General features: G+C 34.5%; 1 protein-coding gene across 3 annotated transcripts; it reads right to left on the reverse strand.

Annotated features, from left to right (window-relative positions):
- Positions 1-10: 10 nt before the first annotated feature.
- Positions 11-20168, reverse strand: MS3_00001360 (uncharacterized protein). 3 transcript variants are annotated; one of them, XM_051208789.1, is made up of 20 exons: positions 20062-20168; positions 19957-20025; positions 19812-19920; positions 19577-19702; positions 17007-17286; positions 16724-16970; positions 14376-14451; positions 13896-13958; positions 12616-12693; positions 11617-11664; positions 10839-10999; positions 10639-10755; positions 10260-10323; positions 9003-9091; positions 6208-6410; positions 5470-5720; positions 4474-4648; positions 3247-3521; positions 1551-1998; positions 17-498 (listed from the first exon to the last, which is right to left on the reverse strand). In XM_051208789.1, the coding sequence occupies exons 1-17, from the start codon at positions 20118-20120 to the stop codon at positions 4550-4552; spliced, it is 2139 nt and encodes a 712-aa protein (XP_051074190.1). In that variant the 5' UTR covers positions 20121-20168; the 3' UTR covers positions 17-498; positions 1551-1998; positions 3247-3521; positions 4474-4549. The 3 variants fall into 3 exon arrangements, with proteins under 3 accessions (XP_051074189.1, XP_051074190.1, XP_051074191.1); XM_051208791.1 differs by having other exon boundaries at positions 11-498; positions 16724-17286; XM_051208790.1 differs by lacking the exons at positions 17-498; positions 1551-1998; positions 3247-3521; ... (6 more) ...; positions 10839-10999; positions 11617-11664 and having other exon boundaries at positions 12401-12693; positions 14497-16970.
- Between the last annotated feature and the right edge of the window lie 2672 nt (positions 20169-22840).

Here is a 22840-nt window from a genome sequence, read left to right on the forward strand (position 1 = left end):
AAAGACGTCGTTATGTATGATTCTAATCTCTATATTCGTGATTGTTTGTCAGTTAGTTTGTGACAAAATTACAGTTACAACCAACGTCAAACAGATTAACAATTTTTTATTCTTGATTAGAAGAGATGTAACTACAAGTGGAAATGTTCATACATTTACAGAAAATAGGAAAGCTTTCTGGTAAGACTTTTGAATAACACTTGGAAGTCAAGGAGGAAAGTAATAGTAGTCACAAGCAAGATCCTGTTCAGTATGGCTAAGAATATCAGGGAGCAATTAGGGTTTAAGCAAAAAATCACAATTGGACTTTAAAAAACATAAAGTGAAAAGAAAATAGGTTTTATTTTTTTCGTGAGGGCTTAACTTGAGGTAACGTTAACTTAACACATCCTGGGAAATTACGCGATACTTCTTCATCTTTCATTGCACGTATTAATTCTCGTTCTCTGTTGTTTGTGGATTTGTCCGATGTAAACTGAAACAACGCCATTTTCGATGCTAATTTTAGGCAAATAGAAGAAATAAAAAAATTCTATACTAGTCATAAACACGAAACCATAATAAATGTCAGTCAGCCACTCAACTAATTGAAATTTATCAAATCATTTTGCTTTGTAGCAGCTTAATTTTACGTACCATTAGACATTTAACTGAACCCCTGGCGAATGTACATTTTCATTTTGCTTGTCCGTGAACAGAGCGATTAGACACGTTGATCCCGCTGACTACGCCGTGCGTGATGTAATTGCTGTCTCGAGTTTTGCTAATTATATGAAATACATTGTCCTATAAACCTTTGTAGTTGGCTTCTGATTTTACAATTCCTGACAGAAGTTGAATCAGTAGTGTCTAGAACATCTGATGTTACGGAGTACCTCCAAATAGTAGCAATTTGGAGCGCAATTAGTTAAAAGATTCCTCAACCACTTCGATAAATTATAAGTCATCATACAAGCATACTGTTAATAAGCTACCAACAGAGGCTATTCTAATTTTTTCTTTACGCGAAAACGATGCTCAGTAAACGAGCTTTTGCAGATGCCATTATGAAATTGCTGACATTACATGAAGTATTACGTTGTATCAACTGAGAAGCACACTAGATAAAATAATAGTTAACACACAGTAGCGTTTACATATTAAGTAATAAGTAGAAAATAATTTGCACGGTTTAAACAGTATATACTTTAATCATTGCATCAAATTAACATCAAAGTCCAAGAATATCATGGACTCCATGATGGATATACCAAGCTGTACAGAACAGAAATTACCTAAGACTTTTGTAAACCAGTAACAGTAATGGAAAACGAAATAAAATTACGCTAGAGAATATGTGGAGTATAATTTTGAAAATATTTTAGCGCAATAAGAGAAGACAGGCCGAAATTATTGGTCGAGGAGAATATGAAAATTTAATTCTTTAATCATTTTCAAGCTGGAAAAATGATTATTTCAGTTGAGGATTGATAACCATTCTAAATAACAGATAATGATGACAAAATAATTTGTAAAACAGTAAACGGATATACAGATGTTGTTTATCATACCTTTTCCTCGCTTTGTAGTTCCTGGGTTCAGTTTTACTCTGAATTTATACTTTAACAGAACTGAATAAGGAGCACAGACTGGAATAGCATACAATAGTAAATCATCATCATTGGGCTGACCAGTCAATGAATTTAACAATGAAGTTAAATCATCTTTCGATTCAACTGGCGTATCTTCGTCATCATCATTATCATTAGTTTTTACATCATTAACTTCTAAAGATTTTAAACCCTCTTCACTTTCATCTGATTTGACAGGATGATTGTCAATTTCACTGCTTGAATTACTGAATGATTCATTGTTATCACAGTCAGGTTGATTATTTTGTATACTATCTGAATTGTGAACAACTTGAGTATCCCGTACAGATTGTGGGATTTTAATTAAATTTGACAAGTGATCACGTTCAAGAATTTGGTGATACTGACTTGGTTTGGCGTCATCTCCCTATGATAAATATAATGAAGTTTGATGAGATGGACACTGCATACATATTATCATTAATATAACTAATAACAAGAAGATTAAAGAGTTTAAAATTTATACTGATTTACAAGAAAATTTTGTAATGAATTAGAGGACTGCACTGACAAAACAGTATAGGACTTCACATAAAAGTACAGAAGTTCAAGATGCTGGCAATGGGTAGGGGTAAAATGAGAGAAAAACAAGACATACAACGAATAAATAAACTAGTCAGAATTTAAAAAAGTGAGTAATGAACACTTCCGTCCTGTAGTGGTGAATTTTGTGAGCCGCCACTGACCTTTCTTATTCTAAAGAACCTCAGTCGTAAAGTATACGTAATTGATTTGCTAGGTTCTATGTTCCTTATGATTGACAAACTAACGTGCGCGAATACCATGAGGTGATTTGACCACACTTTTTTTCAATCTACTAATATCAGTGGTTGTTAAACATGTGTAATACATATCATAGCCAGTACATTTGGCACAATGGTACATCAGTGACTGAGTTGGCTCATGTAACTAGAGCTCTAAATTTTGCTTCAACACTGCATATTCAGTTCAACTTATGGCATTGATGTTTGGAACATAGTTATGATCGAATACCTATAACTCTGCCGTCACATGTCTTTAATAAGGTAAATATTATACAACATTAAGGAAGAACAGATTACATTCCCATGTAATAAACTGTTTCCTGACAATACCAACAATTAATGTGTCAGCAGTTGCGAGTAATTTTTGTCTGTTATGGAGTTTAAGTGAAATCGAACAATCTATAACAAAACTGGTTGAGTACTCAGAATAACAGGGGAAAATAAATATTGGTGCAATAAATTATAATTTAGTGTTTCGAATAATGACTGTCAAGCTAATTTACAAATAGTACGACGAGGATGAATCGACATGAAAACAGTAGTAAAAGTGTTGAAGAAAATTGATTTGAAATGAATATTGTTAAGATATTTGCGAAAATATAAACAACAGGAGCATCTGGGATGTCACGTATGAGTGACGCTTTGACGGTGTAATTAATGAAATGCCTTAAAGGTTCGCATGATTTAGAATTTAATTGAATGTATTTGATGACCATAAATAAAAATAAAACCGTAGTTATGAATAAAGCATTCACAAAAGGTGCTAAAAACATGCCAGTGCTGTAATAAAAATACCGAATGATATTTAAGGAAGATTCTCATGAAAATCCTATGTAATATGATTTTTTTACCTGAAGTATTTTCATACGAAGATTTCTTTCCTCGTCATCTTGTTCGTTATATTTTTGTTTAATTTTTTTAGCTTAGCTTTCTGACCACGTTTTAAAACCGGTTGACCAGTTGATGGTAGTAATGGCTCATTGAGTCTCTTGTTTACTTCAATGGTTTCTTTATTTAAATTTGTTGTTTTCTTGGTTGGTTTCGATTTTTCAACCTTTTGACCTCTTGTCCTAACTTTTTGAAAGGATTTTCTGATAAAATCTCCGATACATCAGGATCTTTATGTCTGAAGCAAAATATAACAATCAAGGTTATTTTTAAATACGGTTTAAAGAAAATAAAATTTTAAGAAGTAGTGACATGTAAAAAGATTTCAGTTCATTTATTAAAAAGTTTATGAGAATGAACTAATTTTCCAGTTACTAGCAACCTATCAGGAACTACATACATATTTATGTACCAGGTTATAAGTGTTAATCATGGGGTAGTAGCAAATAATGTTGCAAATGAGCCAGACTACCCGCTTACCGAGAAAATTGACGGATTAATTCATGAAGGAATATTAGTGTTTAAGAGTTTTGTATATCGAGAACTATTTTTTAATGATTAAGTAGACAACTAAGTGAATCATGGATAGATTGACTATCAAAGAATACTACATGACCAAGTTGTGGCCGACATTAAATACATCACATACAAAGGGCAATCTAAAGAGACAAATTAAACGTAAGTAAAACGCTCAGATTCCACCACTACAAGACATCCAACCAGAAATTCCACATTGATCGAAAGAATACCACCATTGATCAATCTTCTACGTTAACCCAAACTACCATAGTCCTTGGTGCAACACTAATCAACTGTACAAGTCAATCCTTAAAGCGCTGGTACCCACTTAGTCAAATGAAAAACACATCTCAAACACTTTTAGTTTTCTTTCTCCAAGTCATTTCGGAGAGTTATCCATAAGCGTTTTTGCCCATTAAGAGTAGATTATGCATATACAGTAATTTGATATGAGAACCTATAATATGTCTCAAGGAAAAATTGAAGGTGGGAACAAAAGTTGAGAAATTTAAGATCAAACGCAACAATCAATATAAAGTATAATAACTTTAAATACCAAAAAAGATAAACACTGAAGATATTGTTAGTAACGAAATAAGCTTATCTTGTAAGAATATAAGATTTGAACACCGTAACAGATTAGCGAAAACAGCCACACTCATTTTGAATACCTTGGGAGATCATTTGCTAAATCAAGTTGAAGAAAAGCATCAGGAAATGCTGTAGTTTCTTCATCATTCTGGATAGTTAATGATTCGAACTGATTAAGGGGATTTCGTAAGATGGGGTGTCTATGATGATGATGCGACGCTCTCCTTCATGTTTAGCTATAGAGTCCTCATGTAACTGAAATCGTAAAACGTATGGAGAAAAGAATTACAATGAGTTGCAACAAAGCATAATTTATCTGGCCCATTTAAACTACTTTACAGTTATAAAGGATAAAACCACAGTGACTACAAACTTTTGATAGAGAATAGATGAACTGTGGCCAACAATGGAATCTAGGATGCACGTTTTGCCCTATTTGGAACTTGTTAACTGGGTGTACCTACCTGGATTCTAGAGTTGATGTTCACTTCAAGACTAGAATCCAGGACCATTCACATCAAAGGCCATCGCGTTATCCACTAAGCTACTGAGTCCATATAGTAATTCACATGTCCAGCAGGTATGAGTTTTAATTCGAGTTACCAACAGAACGCTAAATTCCCTGTATATGTATATAGGAATTGATGAGAATCATAGATGAAACGAAAACCTTCTTCATGAGTGTCGAAACGCCTCAAAAAATAAGATGGTTAAATTTATTGTCTTTCATGTATTGGATTAGTTTTATTCTAATTATGCTATTTTACGACGTAATAATTAGATTTATTATTATTCCTGACTCAAAACACCTTGATTTTATAAAAACAGCCATTTCACAAAGAAATAAACATATTCGTGTCGACTTCAATAGTGTCACTTTTGTGTTTCGTTTTTTGAACTATCGTTGCAACTTTAATGATAACAATACAAAAAACTTTCATGTTCAACCCTACTTATGGCTGAAAAGTTAAAGTCGTCTGTAAATCTAGTAGGCACCCTTCGAATAAAATGAATTCCTATTGTTCTACAAGTCTTTTTATTCTAGCTATTTTAAGTACAGAAACGTAAACTTTTACCTTAAACATAATTCCAAATCCATAGTCGAAGGGACATGGAGGTAAATAGTTTTTCTTCCCACGTATCATAAATGCACCAGATGTAAGGTATTCACCACTTGGAGCTGTTTTTGAAACTTGATCATGATGGACCCACCAAGCTCTTGTTAGAACATGACTTTGCCATGCAGAACTTAGTACTACCGCCATATTTCCAGCTTCTAACAAGGTTTTTGGAGGGGGTAATGGTAAACTGTGTTGATGCAATAAGTCTACACAAAAAAATTAGAAAAAGAATTTGATTAACTGTTTTAGTTAGTAGGAAGATCCAGGTATACTAATGAAGTGTTATATGGTGATAATTAGTTTTATTGAGATAACCAATGAGCAACCTAGAAGTGTACTGACGTGTGACTTCGAATGTTATGGAAATATATAGTTGAAAGTATACAAACTTTATGAAGTAAAGGAAATCACTATGGACGTACCTGTAAAGTCTATAATTATAAACTGGATATTATTTTATAATTATAATGTAGTAACCGTGTTTTAATTTAAAATTGTAAGTTAAAAATAATATAAATCATTTGCCGATTACATGTTTATGTACTCGGGTTAGGGCTATATAATAGATATGAGAATTAATGATGCTACCCGGCTAGCTGGAGAGAATTAGGTGGAGAGGAGTTTGAACTAGGTACCCATATGGTTGAAAGTCGATAACTTTAGTCACTAACCCACTATTCTACTTTAACTTACCCTGATGTTTTGAAGAATCTACCTCTTCAGAAGTTAAATGTCGGGCCTTTATTATAACAGTGCTAGCACCATGTATATCTGCATGAACAAATATATCGCCCGGTTTTAAGTAACGTTTTACCAATACTTCATTTTGTTGTGAATCATGACCAGCAACAACCAAGTAATTTTCTGAACTGATAAACCAGAAGAATTTTTCAAACCTTGTAAAATAAACAAAACTTTAGTGAAATATATGGATGCGTACCAAAAATATAATTATTTTCCCATAAATTGAAGTCAATAAAGAATGAAAATACCTATTAAGTTGTACTATACATCAAGCTCTAAATTGCAGGATTGAATCAGCAGTCTAGGCACTTAATTATCAACTTCCTCCACTTAAACTTGGACAACTGTACTGGCATACCATACTTTTTAATTGGTGTTAAGTGAATGAATACACTTAGAATTTTTATGTGGGTCTCGAAGACACAGTATACTGATGAAAAGCGACCAAAATAAAGGTCGTGGATTAATTCGGTACAATAACCGTTCACTTTAACATACGATTATATTTTCACAAACTCAGTTATCAATTACTCCAGTATGCCATTACACTATATCGTTATTATTAATGGCTTTATTCAATATTATATTTTCCGTACAATATAGAATTCTCAGCATAAGGTATTTCAGAAGGTTTCTTTTGCAGAAGGAAAAAAAGTGAAAGAAACTGATAACTACGTACATATCCACATAAGTTAAGTAGATAAACTACCTAAAATTAAATGAAATGTTTTTTAAGACGGTTTGAATCTGAATATTTTTTTAAAATTTGAAATATGTTTAGGAATACAAGTTATTGACTAGGTCAATTCTAACAACCTATTCGCCACATAGTATATTTGCCAGATAAGGTGTACGTCAATCTTGTCTTTATCTTTTCTCCACATTTTCAGAATGAGATTATTTGAGAAGGATCTGTTAAAGATGCTTGTGAATGGATAACAGAGAACATCAGTACGCCTTTTAAAAAGGTTTGGAATTCATGAAGTCCTAAACAATGGGAAGAGCTAAGTGACTGGAAAAATTTCCGGACATCAGTTTCAGTGAAAATCGAAACATAACTATTATTCGAACCTGTGGATATAGGAAGCATGAAATCAGATGAGTGACGTACAAAAACTTCTTTAAGTCATAAACATACCACTGGGTGTCGCTTCTAATGTGTCTTTCACCTGTAAGCTCTTTAGATAGTTTACACATACTTGAAGGGCTTTTACAAGATAGGAGTTTCCGAGTAAACATTGAGTTCAGATGTCTAATCTCTAGGTTTATTAGACCATTTAGCTTCTGAACTTCTGCATTCTTTCTTTTACCCTCCATAATCGTTTTAGTTGTGATGTAAGTCGATAGAAACTTACAAAAACAGTTTCAGTGGAACAGCAAATATCAAAACAGAATTTAAGATAAAAAACGATATTATCAACAGTATTTTTCAGTGAGTCATCTGTAAATAATCTCCAGTAAGTCGTACGGAACATGTTTTTCATATTTTTGATATTTTCTTCTGAGAAGTTCTTGTATTTGACTTTCGTCGTCTGATGTAAGAGTGAAATCTTTCCAAGCTTGCAGTATACTTTAGATAGAACATGAATTATACAATGATCAGAACTAGACAATGTAGAACGTTTGCGAGTCATATATGTTCCCACATCAATAATGAAAACCTAGTCTACATGGGCATCCAAACAAGTGGAAAAATCTATTAAATTTTGGTGACCTGGTGATGAAAGTTGCAATCACATAAATTGAAATCACATACGATGCAAAGTGAACCACTGAAGGTAGTAACAGAAAATTCAGTGAATTCCTTAACGAGAAACAGATAACCCGGATGATGCGCAGTCCGAAGTCACGTGGATGTTGATAACAATTGTATTTAATCAAGTTTTAAACATCTTAAAGTGTAGCATACAAAAGTAGATCAACACCAGTTTACGTTTACAAATCTAGCTGTTAATCAATCACTCAGTATTGGTATTTGTTCACTATTAGATCGACCAAATTATAATTATTGAAATGTATTAGCCAATCGCTGAAAAAATCTGTGTATGAAGCTCTATTTCTTTCATAAAATATAAATCTTTGCAGTTATAGGTTAGACTTTGTATTCCAATTAGTTGAAGGCTAAGTCAAAAGTATTGAGACCATAGTGTTGAAAAGTAGTTGCGATTACCCTTATGTTTACTGTTATGTTGGTATTTCGGATTGTGTAGCAAAGAGAGGGTAATAACACATATCCAAAACAGGATTTTAGAGCTGTGACAGGAACAAGTATGGGATAATTAAAAGCCTCAGTTAAAGGAGTCAACTTTAGGCTTATAGACAGACTGAAGTTGGGTATGAAAAAGGAGTCATCTGTCGTTCATCGTTCATAATAGTCAGAGTTATAGAAAGCTCCTAAATTTAATTATCGTGTCATATAGAAGGATGTAACAGATAAGGCACAACTTTGTCCCATTATATCTTTGATCTCATACATGTCACTATAAACCATAACTGACTGTCGTTATAAAATAATTCATAGTGCATGTAATTAATATCAACTTGGAGCACCAAATGATTGTATTGAAAAGTGTCAGGTTCAGGGAGAACGAAACTAATCTTGATAATTAACTACGAACATCTCGAAAAAGACACTTCATTTGAGAAATATTAAGAACATTTTACAAAAATGCACAAAACGAACGTATCTGTAGATATTAAGGGGCAAAGCATTAACCTTAGTCATTGCATACAGATAAACATACCACATTGGTTTATGAACTTCTGTAATTTGTGCAACAGTTTTAGCGGTTTTCATTTTCATTTCAGCATTGTGTACGGCTGATTTCAAAACCTGTTAAAGACAGTTTAGATAAAGATACTTTACATCTATTAAAATAAGAAGTTATAATTGACTAATGGGTTGATTTGGGTACAGCGATCGTACAGAGTAATGCTTCGTAAACAAACTACAATTAACTCTTTAGTCTGTTGTACATACAGTCAGATGAATATCTGATTTTTTTAAAAACATATTGACATGAATAGCTATTTCACCATATAATTAGAATGTATTTCTTTTTCAAGCTGCATTCAAATCTGAGGCAAATTAGATTCCATCTGGTCTAATTCTTATATTTACGCTAATGCAAATGGTTTGAGATATTAAAGTATATTTACCTAGAAATTCACGGTAAAACTGATGCCAAGCACAGTAACTAATGAATAAAATGTCAACGAATAATAAATATGGAAAAGATGACTAAATCAAAGTGAACTCAACTAAGTAAATGAAGCCATTGTTTGGAATCATCATCAAAACTATTTGTTTTGAACAGATTTGTATTAGGTTTTGAGCTACATTATACGCGTGAAAGCTAATAACAATACGAAGTTGCTAAAAGCAGAGTATTTTAAATTAACGACCTAATGGTGATAAGCAAAGTACTTTAAAGACAAAGCCACAATGGCTAGTACCTTTACTATGATTGTGAGTAGTACCATTTATTTAATTACAAAATGGTCGGAAACTTGGCATAAATATAAATCAATCTCAGTTGCTATATTTCAAAGGATCATAAGGAGAGGATATTAATAGATTGAAAAGCAATAAAAGCTGAATAATACTGATAGTAGCGGAAAATAAGTACAAGGAATACAGTTCACAAGTTAATAGAGAAAATAAGGATATAAAGATAGAAAAGTACTAATCTAAAGATGTATAAGAGAATAAAAAATGAATACATCTGTGACATTAAGTCTGGTTATAATGCATACCCCAGCTACAGTTTAAAGTAATAGATTGCAAGACTATTATCAGCTGTTTACTAAATATCCCCCTTCATTCCTTAAAACCACTACTAAGGCTATGAAACTGAAAAGAAATATTTTTTCTCGACAACTACACATGATAACTAACGCAAGGCATGATATCATTATACTCCTAGATTTAGTTCACAGTTAACGTTGCACACTCGTGAACGATAAGATTAAAGGAGAAAACAATGGTAAAATTTTATTACTTTGCGCGAAACGCTGATAGTTTTTTCTTCTTTTTTACTAGCAGCTCGTTTCTTATCATAATATCTGGAAAAGGAAGAAATGTGGAAAGTATAAAAAAAATTGTGATAACATTCACTACTAAACGTATGAAAAATAGTAATATGTATGTTAAGTAACTTTATGAACTGATACTATGTATTTATTTGACTACTTTTTGCCTTCTTTCATCATTCCCCTACGTTAGTAACCACTGTTAATATTAAAAAGCCACAACTGAGCATGCGAAACTGTCCCACTAAATAACACTTTTGGAAAGTATAGGAAATGAACACTGTGTTTCACTACTTGTTTCAGATTAGGAGAGAAACTGCCTAATCATCAAAGAACTAGTTAACTTACTTTCGTGCATTGGTTAGAGCATTGACGTCTATATCTACAACTACTTCTGTATATTCATGTTTCTTGCCTGATTTCATTAAGGTTTCGTTAACATCGCTTGAACTTTCAAAAGGATCTCTGAAATAAATGAGATGAAATTTTTTGAGTATAAAAAGTTAGATACAAACAATCGAGAGGAACAAAATGCAATAATAAACTACTTTAAACGTATGACAGCCTGACTTGTTTGTAATTTTAACTCGACAATATGACAGGCAAGTGGATCATCACGTTGTTTTGCGTCTTCAACGATTAATGCTAATTCTTTCCAGTCTATTTGATTTGATAATGCATGATTGATCATGATAATAATATTGTCAACCTGAAGATAGAAATGAAATACAACTGCACTCAAAATCGGCATTACAATTATTTTAGAAATTGAAGTGATATACAGCTAATTAGTTTTGCTTTGAATTTACTTAGTATTGTGTGAATTTTCATGTATAATGCAGAACCAACTTAAGTAGGCGGAAAACAATTCCTACTATGTTATGTTGTGAGTAGGATGTACAAAACTTTGACATGAAGCTGTAGCCTGTAGTATTTAAACCAAACTAAATGAGAAAAACACGTTGATTACGCTGGAAGACTGACACCATAAATCCTTCAAAGTTGAAAAAATTTAAACTACTGTTCAGTACCTCTGTGGTCCTATGGGAAAGTCCTGGTGATAAGATCAGAGGCTTCACACTTGGTATAGGAGTTTATTGAGGATGGTACAATACTCAGAAGCTTTGAAACGTAGGTAGAAAAGTAGTTAATATCTTCTTAATTATAACAGATGATTAATTAATGAATACAGACTTAAAATTAACGAGTTTTAAAAAGTTAGCAAGCTGAATATGAACCAGGTATTTGTTGCTTCGCTTGCTAATCAAGCAATAATATTATTTTCTAAAATAGAGATGAGCTTTAAAAGCAAAAGAAGAAACTTACAAGCCGACGATTAGCTTCAAGCAGGTAAGCCTTTTGCATATCTAACTCCTGAATAAGAAAGAAAAACGGGATACGAGATAAAGGTTATTAAAGGAACAGGCTATAGTGAACAATTCAAGCAGACTGGACACAGTAAGGTTGTCATATGAAACTCAAAGTGGCAGCTGGTAATGAGACGACTAGAATAACCTCTCACCATATATGTATGGTATAGTCATGCCGAACAACCGTAGAAATAAAAGTTTTGTAGTTACAGTAAACCATGTTAGTTTCAAAATTCATCGTAGTCGGAATTAACATCACCAGAGTTTATGACGAACGATTGGTATACAGACGGGGTCCTTTAACTAGAGAATAATCTCACATACCTTTTAATGCCTTTTATCCATTAAACTATTAAGTATGCGGAATAAAGAGACTAAACAAAGAATAACTTAAGGCAATTAATGAGAATCGTCAAAGAATATCTACCTGGATTTTAGGAAAATGAATGACACAGCAACTAAAAGTGATGAGTTAGGTCAGAGAAACTCCCTAATTTATATAAGCCAAAAAAGAAAAATGAAAAGGATCTCCTTCAGATTTTTGCACTAACAGTTGCATCAGAATTCAATTTGCAACGGTGAAAAACAAAACACTAATACATTTGTAAGCATTGAAATTGTAACTAGATGAAGAAAACCTTTTTGTTCTGGGAACATATCGATGGTCAGGATTGCTTGATAAATCCATGAAATAAAAATAATAATGACAAAAATCATTATAATAATTATTATTATATCATCCGTAATGTTTTTTATGTAAATGGCTTATCCACAATAGTATATTTCTGAAGGCGAGTTAACGAATCATTATACGGAGGGAATTACTGATTTTTTATGGAAAATCAATCTATCCTATTACAACTTACAAATTTCAACCCAGTATGGATATCAAACTACAGTGAAAGTACTGATAAACCTGTAGTCTATTAGTCTCATAATTTAAATTTCAACTTACTTGTTCAGTTTTTAGTAACATTAAACGCCGTTCCTGATCTTTTTTAATATTTTCAACTTTTCTACTAGCCTTTTGTTCCTAAAAATAAAAAGGCTAGCAGTTAGGCAGCGGAAGTAATGCATTACAAGCAATAATGGGTCAATTAATAGAAGAAAACAGAATATTTTTGTGGAGATATACACCAAATATTGAAGAAGTGTAAGGGAATGTTGTCGAATATAATTTGTTCTTTGGACAATATTTTGGAATTACGTTCTACTTCCAACTTTCATGTCCGAAAAGAAAATGAAATAAATTAATTGGTGCTAGATCACACAGTGCCTATATATATATATATATATATATATATATATATATATATATATATATATATATATATATATATATATATATATATATATATATATATATATATCATTTGCTTATCATTCATGAGTTGTCCTTTGTATACTCCATCATTCTTCCAATCCTGTTGTTATTCCGATTGCTCTCTTGTTTTCCTTCCTCTTCTCTTTATTTCATCCTTCTGCTGGTAAGCCTTCCATTTTCAATTCCAGTTACCTGCTACTCATATCTGTTCATGTTAGTAGCGCACACCACAATATTAGTATCACATACATATATTTGCCAGATATACCTTTCTGGTAGGTCCCAACAAATTCGACACATCAGTCCAGGATATCTTGCTGATTGTATCTACCTATCTATCATTATAGGATTTTTATAAAATTGAGAGGAAGAAGAGAGAATGTTCGGCGCTTTAACCGGGTTGGTGGATACGGAGGATCCACTTAGGGAGTTGGAAAACCCTGATTTCAAACCAATGGTGCACATGGGTTTCATTATCCTTAAGGGAAAAACGGCGTACGAACCAGTTGTTGGTCACCAGCTCCATGGGACTGCATCTCCTAACGTTGCTCCACATCCTTGCGGACTAGACCTACAAATCAAAGGCTCGGGAGTGGCCTCTAAGAAAACCATCTGCTTCGGTTTCGGCACCCGGGCAATATTCCAGCCCTCACAAAAATCAAATGATTTGTGTGGCGCATATATATATGGTGATTCGTACCAATGTTTATGTGTTCAAATAAACAAATAACCCATGGTATAAGATATAAAACTTGTTAATACTGTAGGCCTGGATGAGAGTCAAAGAAATAATGGAGACAAGATCACGGTATATATATATATATATATATATATATATATATATAGAGAGAGAGAGAGAGAGAGAGAGAGAGTGGAAATGAAGAACTCCGTGAAGCAAAATAAAAACTTACATTTCGTGAAATTTGTTCTAATGTTTTCTGACTTTCAATTTTTGAAAAGTATGCGTCCACTGCCTATGCAAATTTTTAGTAACAAGCAGAAAATAAAACTATCAGCTTTTAGTTTCTCATACATTTAAATGTTGATATGAATGCATTGTACGTATCATTTATATAAACAAGAACTAAACTTATTGGCTTATATGTGGATCATAAGCAATGTCGAACCTGGTATACACGTGGATTAGTTTAAGTTGCTTGTGTGTAGCTGAGAACAAAGCAGCGAGATATAATGAATTCATCGTATCTTTCAAACATTGTTATTTGCGCTTTAAATTTACAAGGCATTTAGATAATAATACTTCCTACACAAACAAACCTAACAGACATATTATACATCCTTGATGATGATCAGATATATTGTCACACAACAAAATGAACACAAGACAATTCATTGAAGTGAAAAATTCACATTAGGAATTCTCAGCTCACCTTATTGAAACTATCAAATACTAAGTGAGGTTTATCTCGATATTGTTCGAATATGAATGGGTGAAATTCTTCATAACTGAAATAAATAAAAGATCTTTGAACAAATAAAGAAAAGCTTTACTGAATGACATTATTATCATCAAATGGATACATGAGACCAAGTCTATTTTGGTACCACTTAAAAACCGAGTACAGATCCACGTAGTAGGTTGTTACTTAGATATCCCAACAAAAGTGAAGGAACATGAACCTGTTGTGTCTATTAAATGTTTGACTGACCCCCAAATCCATAGACATTTAGTGAGAGAACAAAGAGTGGTAATAAGGATTTATTTGACCCCCGGGATAAATCACAAAGATATATGAATAAACTACTCTTTATATGATTTATTTAGTCAGATTAACAATCAGATCTGTATAATTTGACTGAGTAGTACTTAACATCAATTATTCAATAACTTACTATGAGGACACATATTTGTAATATTATACTGATCGATTTCCACATGGACTTGATTTTACTCGTTTGATCTTGTCATAAAACAAATAGGTTTAACTGAAAGTGTTGGAATGGAAATCAATTATTTCCCCTTCGTAAGTAGTATGTAAACTCCAAACGGTGTTTGAATTTTGGTGGTTGGCATCCTCTTGTAACTGCGCTCATCCGATTGTCATAACTGAAAGTTAAAGCTGGACGTCTACAATCTGTCACCAATCCTTAAGATACTTTATTACCAATATGACCATATGAGTTGAGAGTAACAAAACATTTAGCGCTGATAATGTGACCATTCAATTAATAAACACCTTTGAATAGTACACAGAGGGTCCTTGTAATGTGGTCATAAATAGTATGAATACTTGTAAACTGATCATTAATAAAATGAACACTGTTAGCACAATCACTAGTAACATGAGTACTTGTTACATTAGCACTAACATAATGAATATTTGACTGACCAAGCTCCCGATGAGGTTTACACTAAACGAATGTGACATCAAAAATAGTTTCCAATTGCCATTTAATAATTTGATCCCATATGAAGTAAAGCGAGATTATAAACCCGAGGTTAGGGTTACTGAAAGTCAATTCCCGGACGGGTTACCAGTATATGAAACTGCTGACAGTAGTGGCCTACCTGGGTAGTTGGTGCCGACATAAGAAGAGTTAGTAACATGGTTTACCAAAAAAATGTCTGACGCAACACATGAATCATATGCGGTCTAGAAAGCTTACACCAATTAAGAAATACCCTAGGCCCAAACATTGGACTATCTTGTTGATACGGTCTATCGGGAACAACCAAGCCGAAGCATCAGAAACAATAACCGGACCTAGAAAGTACCATAAAGAGTTTCCATCCCTAATACCTTCAGTTGAGTCAGAGAAGTCGGATCGATTTTCAGGAAAGGAACGTAAGATGAAAGCATCAACACAGAAAAATCAAGTACATGTGGAAATCGATCAGTATAATATTACAAATATGTGTCCTCATAGTAAGTTATTGAATAACTGATGTTAAGTATTCTCAGTCAAATTATACAGATCTGATTGTTAATCTGACTAAATAAATCATATAAAGAGTAGTTTATTCATATATCTTTGTGATTTATCCCGGGGGTCAAATAAATCCTTATTACCACTCTTTGTTCATAATATTCTAGATATAACAAGCACATTATTGACACCTTATCTTATATAACTTCCATAGGGCTAGTTATATAGGCCGTACTTAAAAAGCCTTATCCTTGCACGTTCATGTGTCTACATACTAGTGTAAGCAAGATACCCGTTTGTCAAATAAGAAGGGTATAACACTCAGTGGTCCACTCAGTATTACTCTATGAGAGTGGAAAGGGCTGTGAAAGTAGATGTGCACAGGATGTACTTTTTTTACCACAGTTTTCTTTAAAGTATTTGTCAGAACGACTGAATGAGAAATGATCTAGGTAGGTAAAGAGTAATTAGAAAAGATTGCAAATTGGTCAACGAGGCTGCGAGTCAGAATTCGCTAAGGTGGTTAGGATATATATGTTACACAAGCTCAACTACCGCCCATCTCATGTGCACAAATAGCTGCAGTAGTAGTAAGTCGGAAGATGTACTTCACATACAAACAGTCAAAAATCTTCTTAGTATTATTCACAACCAAAATTCATATGAGATTAGAGCTCTTTGAAAAAATTAAACAACAACCCTTTTGGACATGATGATAACAAAGAAAAGAATCTGCTCTAGACATACGAATATTCGAAAATAGAGCCCCAAGAAGACCCGATAAACACTAGTTGGTTATGTAGTATTAGTACGCAACGAATAACTAAAAACCTCCTTCAAAACATCTTACGTTCGCAAACCTTCGTCCGAAGATTGATAGGATTTCCCAAATATATAACCATGTGGAGTCGTTTGACGGTCACATAAGAATGGTTCTAGTAAAATATCTCTCAAAGCCACAGCGAAGTGTTTGACATACAACTCCATCAAGTCCTCTTTTTCGGATTGTAGCTGGAAATCTTCTTTATGATGCTTCATCTGTTTGACTTTGTTTTCGGCTATACGCATGCAGTGTTCTATGATGACGCTGCCATAAGCTAAATCCGGAGATGAATAAATTGGCATTTACTTACGTAATTCCAAAGATAACCTTTTGTTTATGGAAGGGTCGTCACATGTTTTTGTATTGGAAGTCCAAGGTCCCTTAGATGATTGGAATAATGGAGTGAGAAAATTCTCAATATCCTTTAAAGATTTTTGGTCTTTTAATTCGCGAAAACATTCCAGGATCTGACGACAGGAAGTTATAGGATACTTCTCGTGGGCTGCAAATCGAATATTCTGATTTTTATCAGTTCGGGGACGCAGCAAGTGAAGGATCGTAAATGAGTCATCAGTAAGAAGCATATTCCCCTATAAATTTACGAAGTATTTCATGAGAATAATTGGGAGATAAACTTTACAGAAAACGACCGGGTGAGTGGTGGAAAATTGCAAAACTAAAGTTTTTAAGATATTCAGCATGAGACCAGAATAATATGGGCGAATACGTATATGTAATGAAATCCGGTGTGTTTCGGTAAACGGACTAGATCAATGTTACGGAGGGGAGCTTTATAGTTTGATGAGACGAATCTTCAACTGTTGAAATGAAAAAACAAAATGCAATGATACGGTATGGTCGAGTGATGGCTGTTCATGAGATCGTATTATTCGGGCAATCCTCCAAATGCTTTAATTTGAAATACAAGATCACCAACTAGAATAATGAGCTTATAGGTAATAAAATGACGTGCTTATATATAAGACATTGAGAACAAACGGCATAAGGGCGAACGATCGTTTTCGATAAGTTCTGCATCAGGCTTTGGAGTCGAAGATCTAGAATTATTATTGTGTCACAACAGATAGTATTAAAGTTGAATTAATTGATGTTATAAGTCGGGAATGGCAAACTTCGAGTCGATTGAGCTTTAACTGCTACAAAACATTAACGCGAAATAGGAATGATACATCAGGCGATTGAAGTTAGTTTGTGTACCATTAACTCTCGAATCAATTAAGGAATGATAGTTAGGTTTAATTCTTGGGCACTATTAATTACAGGTCCAGTCGAATGGAGGCAACATAGAACCTGTCACGTTCACGTTGATTCAAGTTACCATACCCCTATTAGCATGATGAGATGAAATAATCAAGATGAATTCAAGAGTAGTAGAGGTGGTAACAGTATTGGTGGTAATACGAGACAATAGACAAGATACAGAGGTAGGGCCTTTGAGAGCACAAGGCTAACACATTACCAACTTATTGCAGAAAGGTCATATGTCACGAGCCTTAAGCTTGTATCTTCTAGGTGCTTCAGACACATTTTCAGATAGTTACGAACACTACCAATCCAGTTTCCTTTTTAGGTCCGCTGAGAAGAAATATCCTCTCGTGTTGTGAGGAGCCAGGAATTGATAGCAGCTCTACTGTCCGACAGAACTCGACATCCACTTGTTTACGATAAAATCTCTTCGTCACTTCTGAGCAACAGTTTCAAATTAATGGCTAGGTCGACAAATGACCCATTGGTGCATTATCGACAGTTTGAATAACTTACCAAGGTGTTAGTCAGTCAGTGATACAAATACCATCCAAAGTGACTATAAAGGAAACGTTTGTTCGGAAAACTACATTACAAGCATTTAGAAAAAGACTAAGCTTTAAATACATATTCTTCTGTAGCTTGACGGACTATTGAATAGTTTTGGATGGAATACTATCATGATTGAGACAACCTTACGAATTTAGGAAAGGTCGTTAAGATTTATGAGACACTTGAGTAAACGATTTGAGTTACCAGTACAATAATTTCGTGTAACTCATTAGCAGCCAACGTGACCTTTAATGGTCAATGTCCATTGGCGCATAATCGGATCAGAAGAAAGCTATGTTCAATCAAATTAAGTTGCAGCAACAGTCCATGCAGTTATTAAATATTAGTCGAAAAGAATCAAGAGGTGCAGACTACTAGTTGAGATCTTGAGGGACAATCAAGACCCTTGATTGAAGGTAATTCGTGACATCGTTTAAAATCAGTTGCGAAGGAGCAGACGAAACAAACCTTGGTAAAATTTTCCAATTTCTAGCTTCAATATTACTTAAGTTTATATTCTTCTTTCTCTTGGAGGCATATTTTTCGAAGACTGGTTGATTTTTACAACGACACTACTATTGTTTTAATTTTTTCAATGTATTATTCCGTTTCCTCTTTTTATACTGACTTAGTGTGGGAGCTTATGCCGTTGAACTGTGTCAAATTCTATAGAGGTCATCAATAAAACAAGTTATTGAGTGCTATTACAGAATTGGTCTGGGTATTAAGATCCACGTCCATTCCCATCAAATCAGTTAACAAACTTAAATCGTGTAAGATGTGGGGCTGCTGTATGAATTCATGTATACTGCATCATGACGGATCATAATATACTTCAGGAAATTGACTCTAACAAAAAACGTGGAATGTCACTGCTACACGATCACCTACGGTTAGACATAGTACAATTCAAATAGCTATGAGGATGTCTGGGAAATAAGAAGTTTTACGTATTTGTTGATTTTGTATCAAAAACTTAAACTGACCATATTGTCAGTAAACAAGTGTGAAGTGATGTCACGAGGATACTTGCGAGGAAGCCTACACTCAAACTACACTTACCCGATCGTACAACTCCACAATTAAATGATAAGCAGACGACTCATAACCAATCTGGATATCAACAACGCGATCGGCTCCGACTTGGGAGATATCAACGATCTTCTTGTTTCGTATGTGTTTACGCAGCTGTAATTAAAAGCATTTAAGATAAGAATAATTAAAGACCATTCAATTCATACAATTGATTTTTACACAGGATATGCATTAATGTTAATAAGTGAGTTAATTAACACACCTTCATGGAAAATCCTGACGGCATGATATTTTTAGGCCAGTCAAAATCAGTAATATGTAAGCGTGAGCCAGATTCTAAAAGCAATATCGCCTTGTCGTCAGACTTCGTGCTGAAGGAAAAACATAACTTAAAAATGAATAATTACCTAGCAAGTTTTAAAAGATATGTTCTATTGTCCACATCGTATATATTATTGACCCTGTAACCCAGTATTCTTAACCATGAGATTTTTTATTCTGAATAAACTTACTGATTTTTTATTTCTGAAACAGATACCATTACGTCAAATGTCGTGTACAAAAGCTTCATTCTCGCACATATGTAACGCAACAATTCCTTTATGTCAGCGTTTATTCACATTTGTCCTTGAACAGATTCAGATTTTCAGAGTCAAATTTGTGTAGTAGGGACAGCAGACCTACGATCCATGTTGGCCTTTTCTAGCACGTTTCTGTGAGACTTTGCCCTTCTCTCGAATGAATAAAATGAAAGTGCGAACACCAATGAGTCGGATATCTTAGCGTGACACAGCTACCAAAATTTGATGGCTCTGTGTGAAGACTTGTGTGCCATGTATATTTTGTCCGTTCATGACATTTTCTTGTATTTTTACGAAATAATGATTCCTTTGTACTTGATTACAACTTGATTACGAATACGATACGATCATTCCTGCTGAATATAATTTGCTAGCTCATGGCTTTTCTACTCACCTGCTATATACTCTGAGTTGTCCATATTTGAAAAGAAGGAATTGAGAGGATATATCAATTCCAAAATCACCTCTTATGAATTCATAGGTCAAAATTAGATCATCACTCAATCTTTGGTAGAACAGATGAAATAGGTCTAACTATTCAAACCGCTCGTTGTATGGCAAACCCCGGAGTTCTGGAACAGCACGGGTTGCTGCTCTCTGTACTTTTTCCAGAATATCCAAGTCATCTTTTAAACAGTGAATTGCACCCTAAACGCAGTCTTCAGGTTTGGTTCTCACTAAGGTTGTGCATACGTTATTATCTAACTTGGTGAATGTCCGTCTTGAAGCATGTACGGTTCTCAACCCTATAGCTGCAACCTCACGGTAGTTGATCATGGTCTTAAGACCATGACTCACTGTCTGCACAAGGTCGCTGTGAAACCGAACCATGGGTACAGACTTTTTCCCTATGTGGTACTTAGTTACATTCGTATCCCCAATGTGCATGCAGACTCACTGGGCTGCGTTGATAGGTACCAGCCACTTTATTTAGACCAGCTAACCACAAAATTTAATTCTGCCTCAAGTGCACATGCACCTGTGTCTCGATTTTATTTCTCGCCAAATGTTTACATCATCAGCGTTTTAGGAAACAATTTCCTACAGGTGTAATTCCAAGCTATACTCCCGACTGTCAATCACAGAGTCTTGGTTTAGCCAAAGTCAAGACAAGTAAGCAAAATGGCTTGACAAAATTTATTTGCTCCTAAAACATAAATAAATACCGTAAGTATTTAAAATAAACAGTACAGTTCATTAAACATAATTTACATATCGAACAGTAACTAGAGGTTAGTAAAGATGCCACAGGTATTTGGAGTTTGACAGCGCTCTAACCAGTAACACCTGTGAATCAAACACACCAAGTGAAATCAAAAGGCAGAAGCGAAGAGGTTCGAAGATGTATTTGATAGGCCATTGTAGCGGTAAATAAATCCCCAAAATAAATAGCATTAAGTTTTCGACATTGGATGCTGACCATATGTTTTAGTGGACTCATCTAGCTGAAGGCGCTCGGTCAGGCATCTGCACCAGATCACGTGTGGTAACGCCGTGCTCAACATCAACCGCAATCGCTAGCCAGATTAGATCAGAGAATTCCGATATATTGGTCATCGCCAAATATACTCTTCCGATCTCCTCGACTCTGTCTTTTGATTTCTCTTGGTGGGAACGAAATATATTAGAAGGTGTTACTGGTAGAAGCGTTGTCAAACACTGAATACCTGTGACATCATCATTGGTGAACCCAACGTGATCTGGTACACCTAATTGTAACTGTGAGTCTGTTCCTTTTTGGGATTTATATATATCATCGCCTTATTTTTTATTTTTTTTTGAACATTGTGATTTTTTTTTCGTGTTTTTTCTTGGATATATATATTTTTTCCCCTCGTTCATTATCGTACTTCATACTTCATCATGACTGAACAGACACCTAAAGTACTCAAGCTTAAGACTTTGTCCCCACCTTCGTTTCAACTGATGCCTTTCTGGCCCGACAACATCGAAGCCTGGTTTTGCTACGCAGAAGCCGACTTCTCCGAGCACGGCGTGATCGACACACGTGCACAATTCCTCGCAGTAGTCAAGGCACTACCGCGAGAATTCAACAGGTACGTAACACCTAGTATGTTTACTAGTGATGTTTCCGATCCTTACGAAATCTTAAAACGCTCGATTCTTAAACGAGGAGATCTAACCGATCGACAAAGGTTAGATCAACTCTTCAATAACATCGACCTGCGACACGGTTCTGCGACGGACATGTTGCAACGGATGAGAGAGGTAATAGGCCCAAGAACTTTCGACGAAGGTCTATTCAAACAACTCTTCTTGTCAAAACTTCCCCAACAGGTGCAAGCAGTTCTGGTCTCGTTCCAGAACAACGGCTTAGACGAGCTAGCTGCATCTGCAGACCGCATTCTAGAAATTACGAAACCTACTACCGAGGTATTTTCAGTCAAAGAAAAGCCTCACACGACTCAGAATGATATAACGGACTTATGTCACACACTCACGCGTTATCTTAGTCTTCGTACCGACCGTAAGAGATCGCGCACACCACGTAGAAGCATTTCTCGTAAGCGATCTGTCTCTAGACCACGAGAGACAGATAACCCCGACTGGTGCTGGTATCATAACCAGTATGGAAAGCTTTCCAGAAATTGCAGAAAACCCTGCAATTTTCCCAACACGAAACCGACTGATTCGAAAAACAATTCGGGAAACTTCCAAGCCGGCACGCGTTAACGGCAACCGTAGCCGG

This window comes from Schistosoma haematobium, chromosome 1, assembly GCF_000699445.3.
Source record: "Schistosoma haematobium chromosome 1, whole genome shotgun sequence".
In the NCBI taxonomy this organism is placed as follows: Eukaryota; Metazoa; Platyhelminthes; class Trematoda; order Strigeidida; family Schistosomatidae; genus Schistosoma; species Schistosoma haematobium.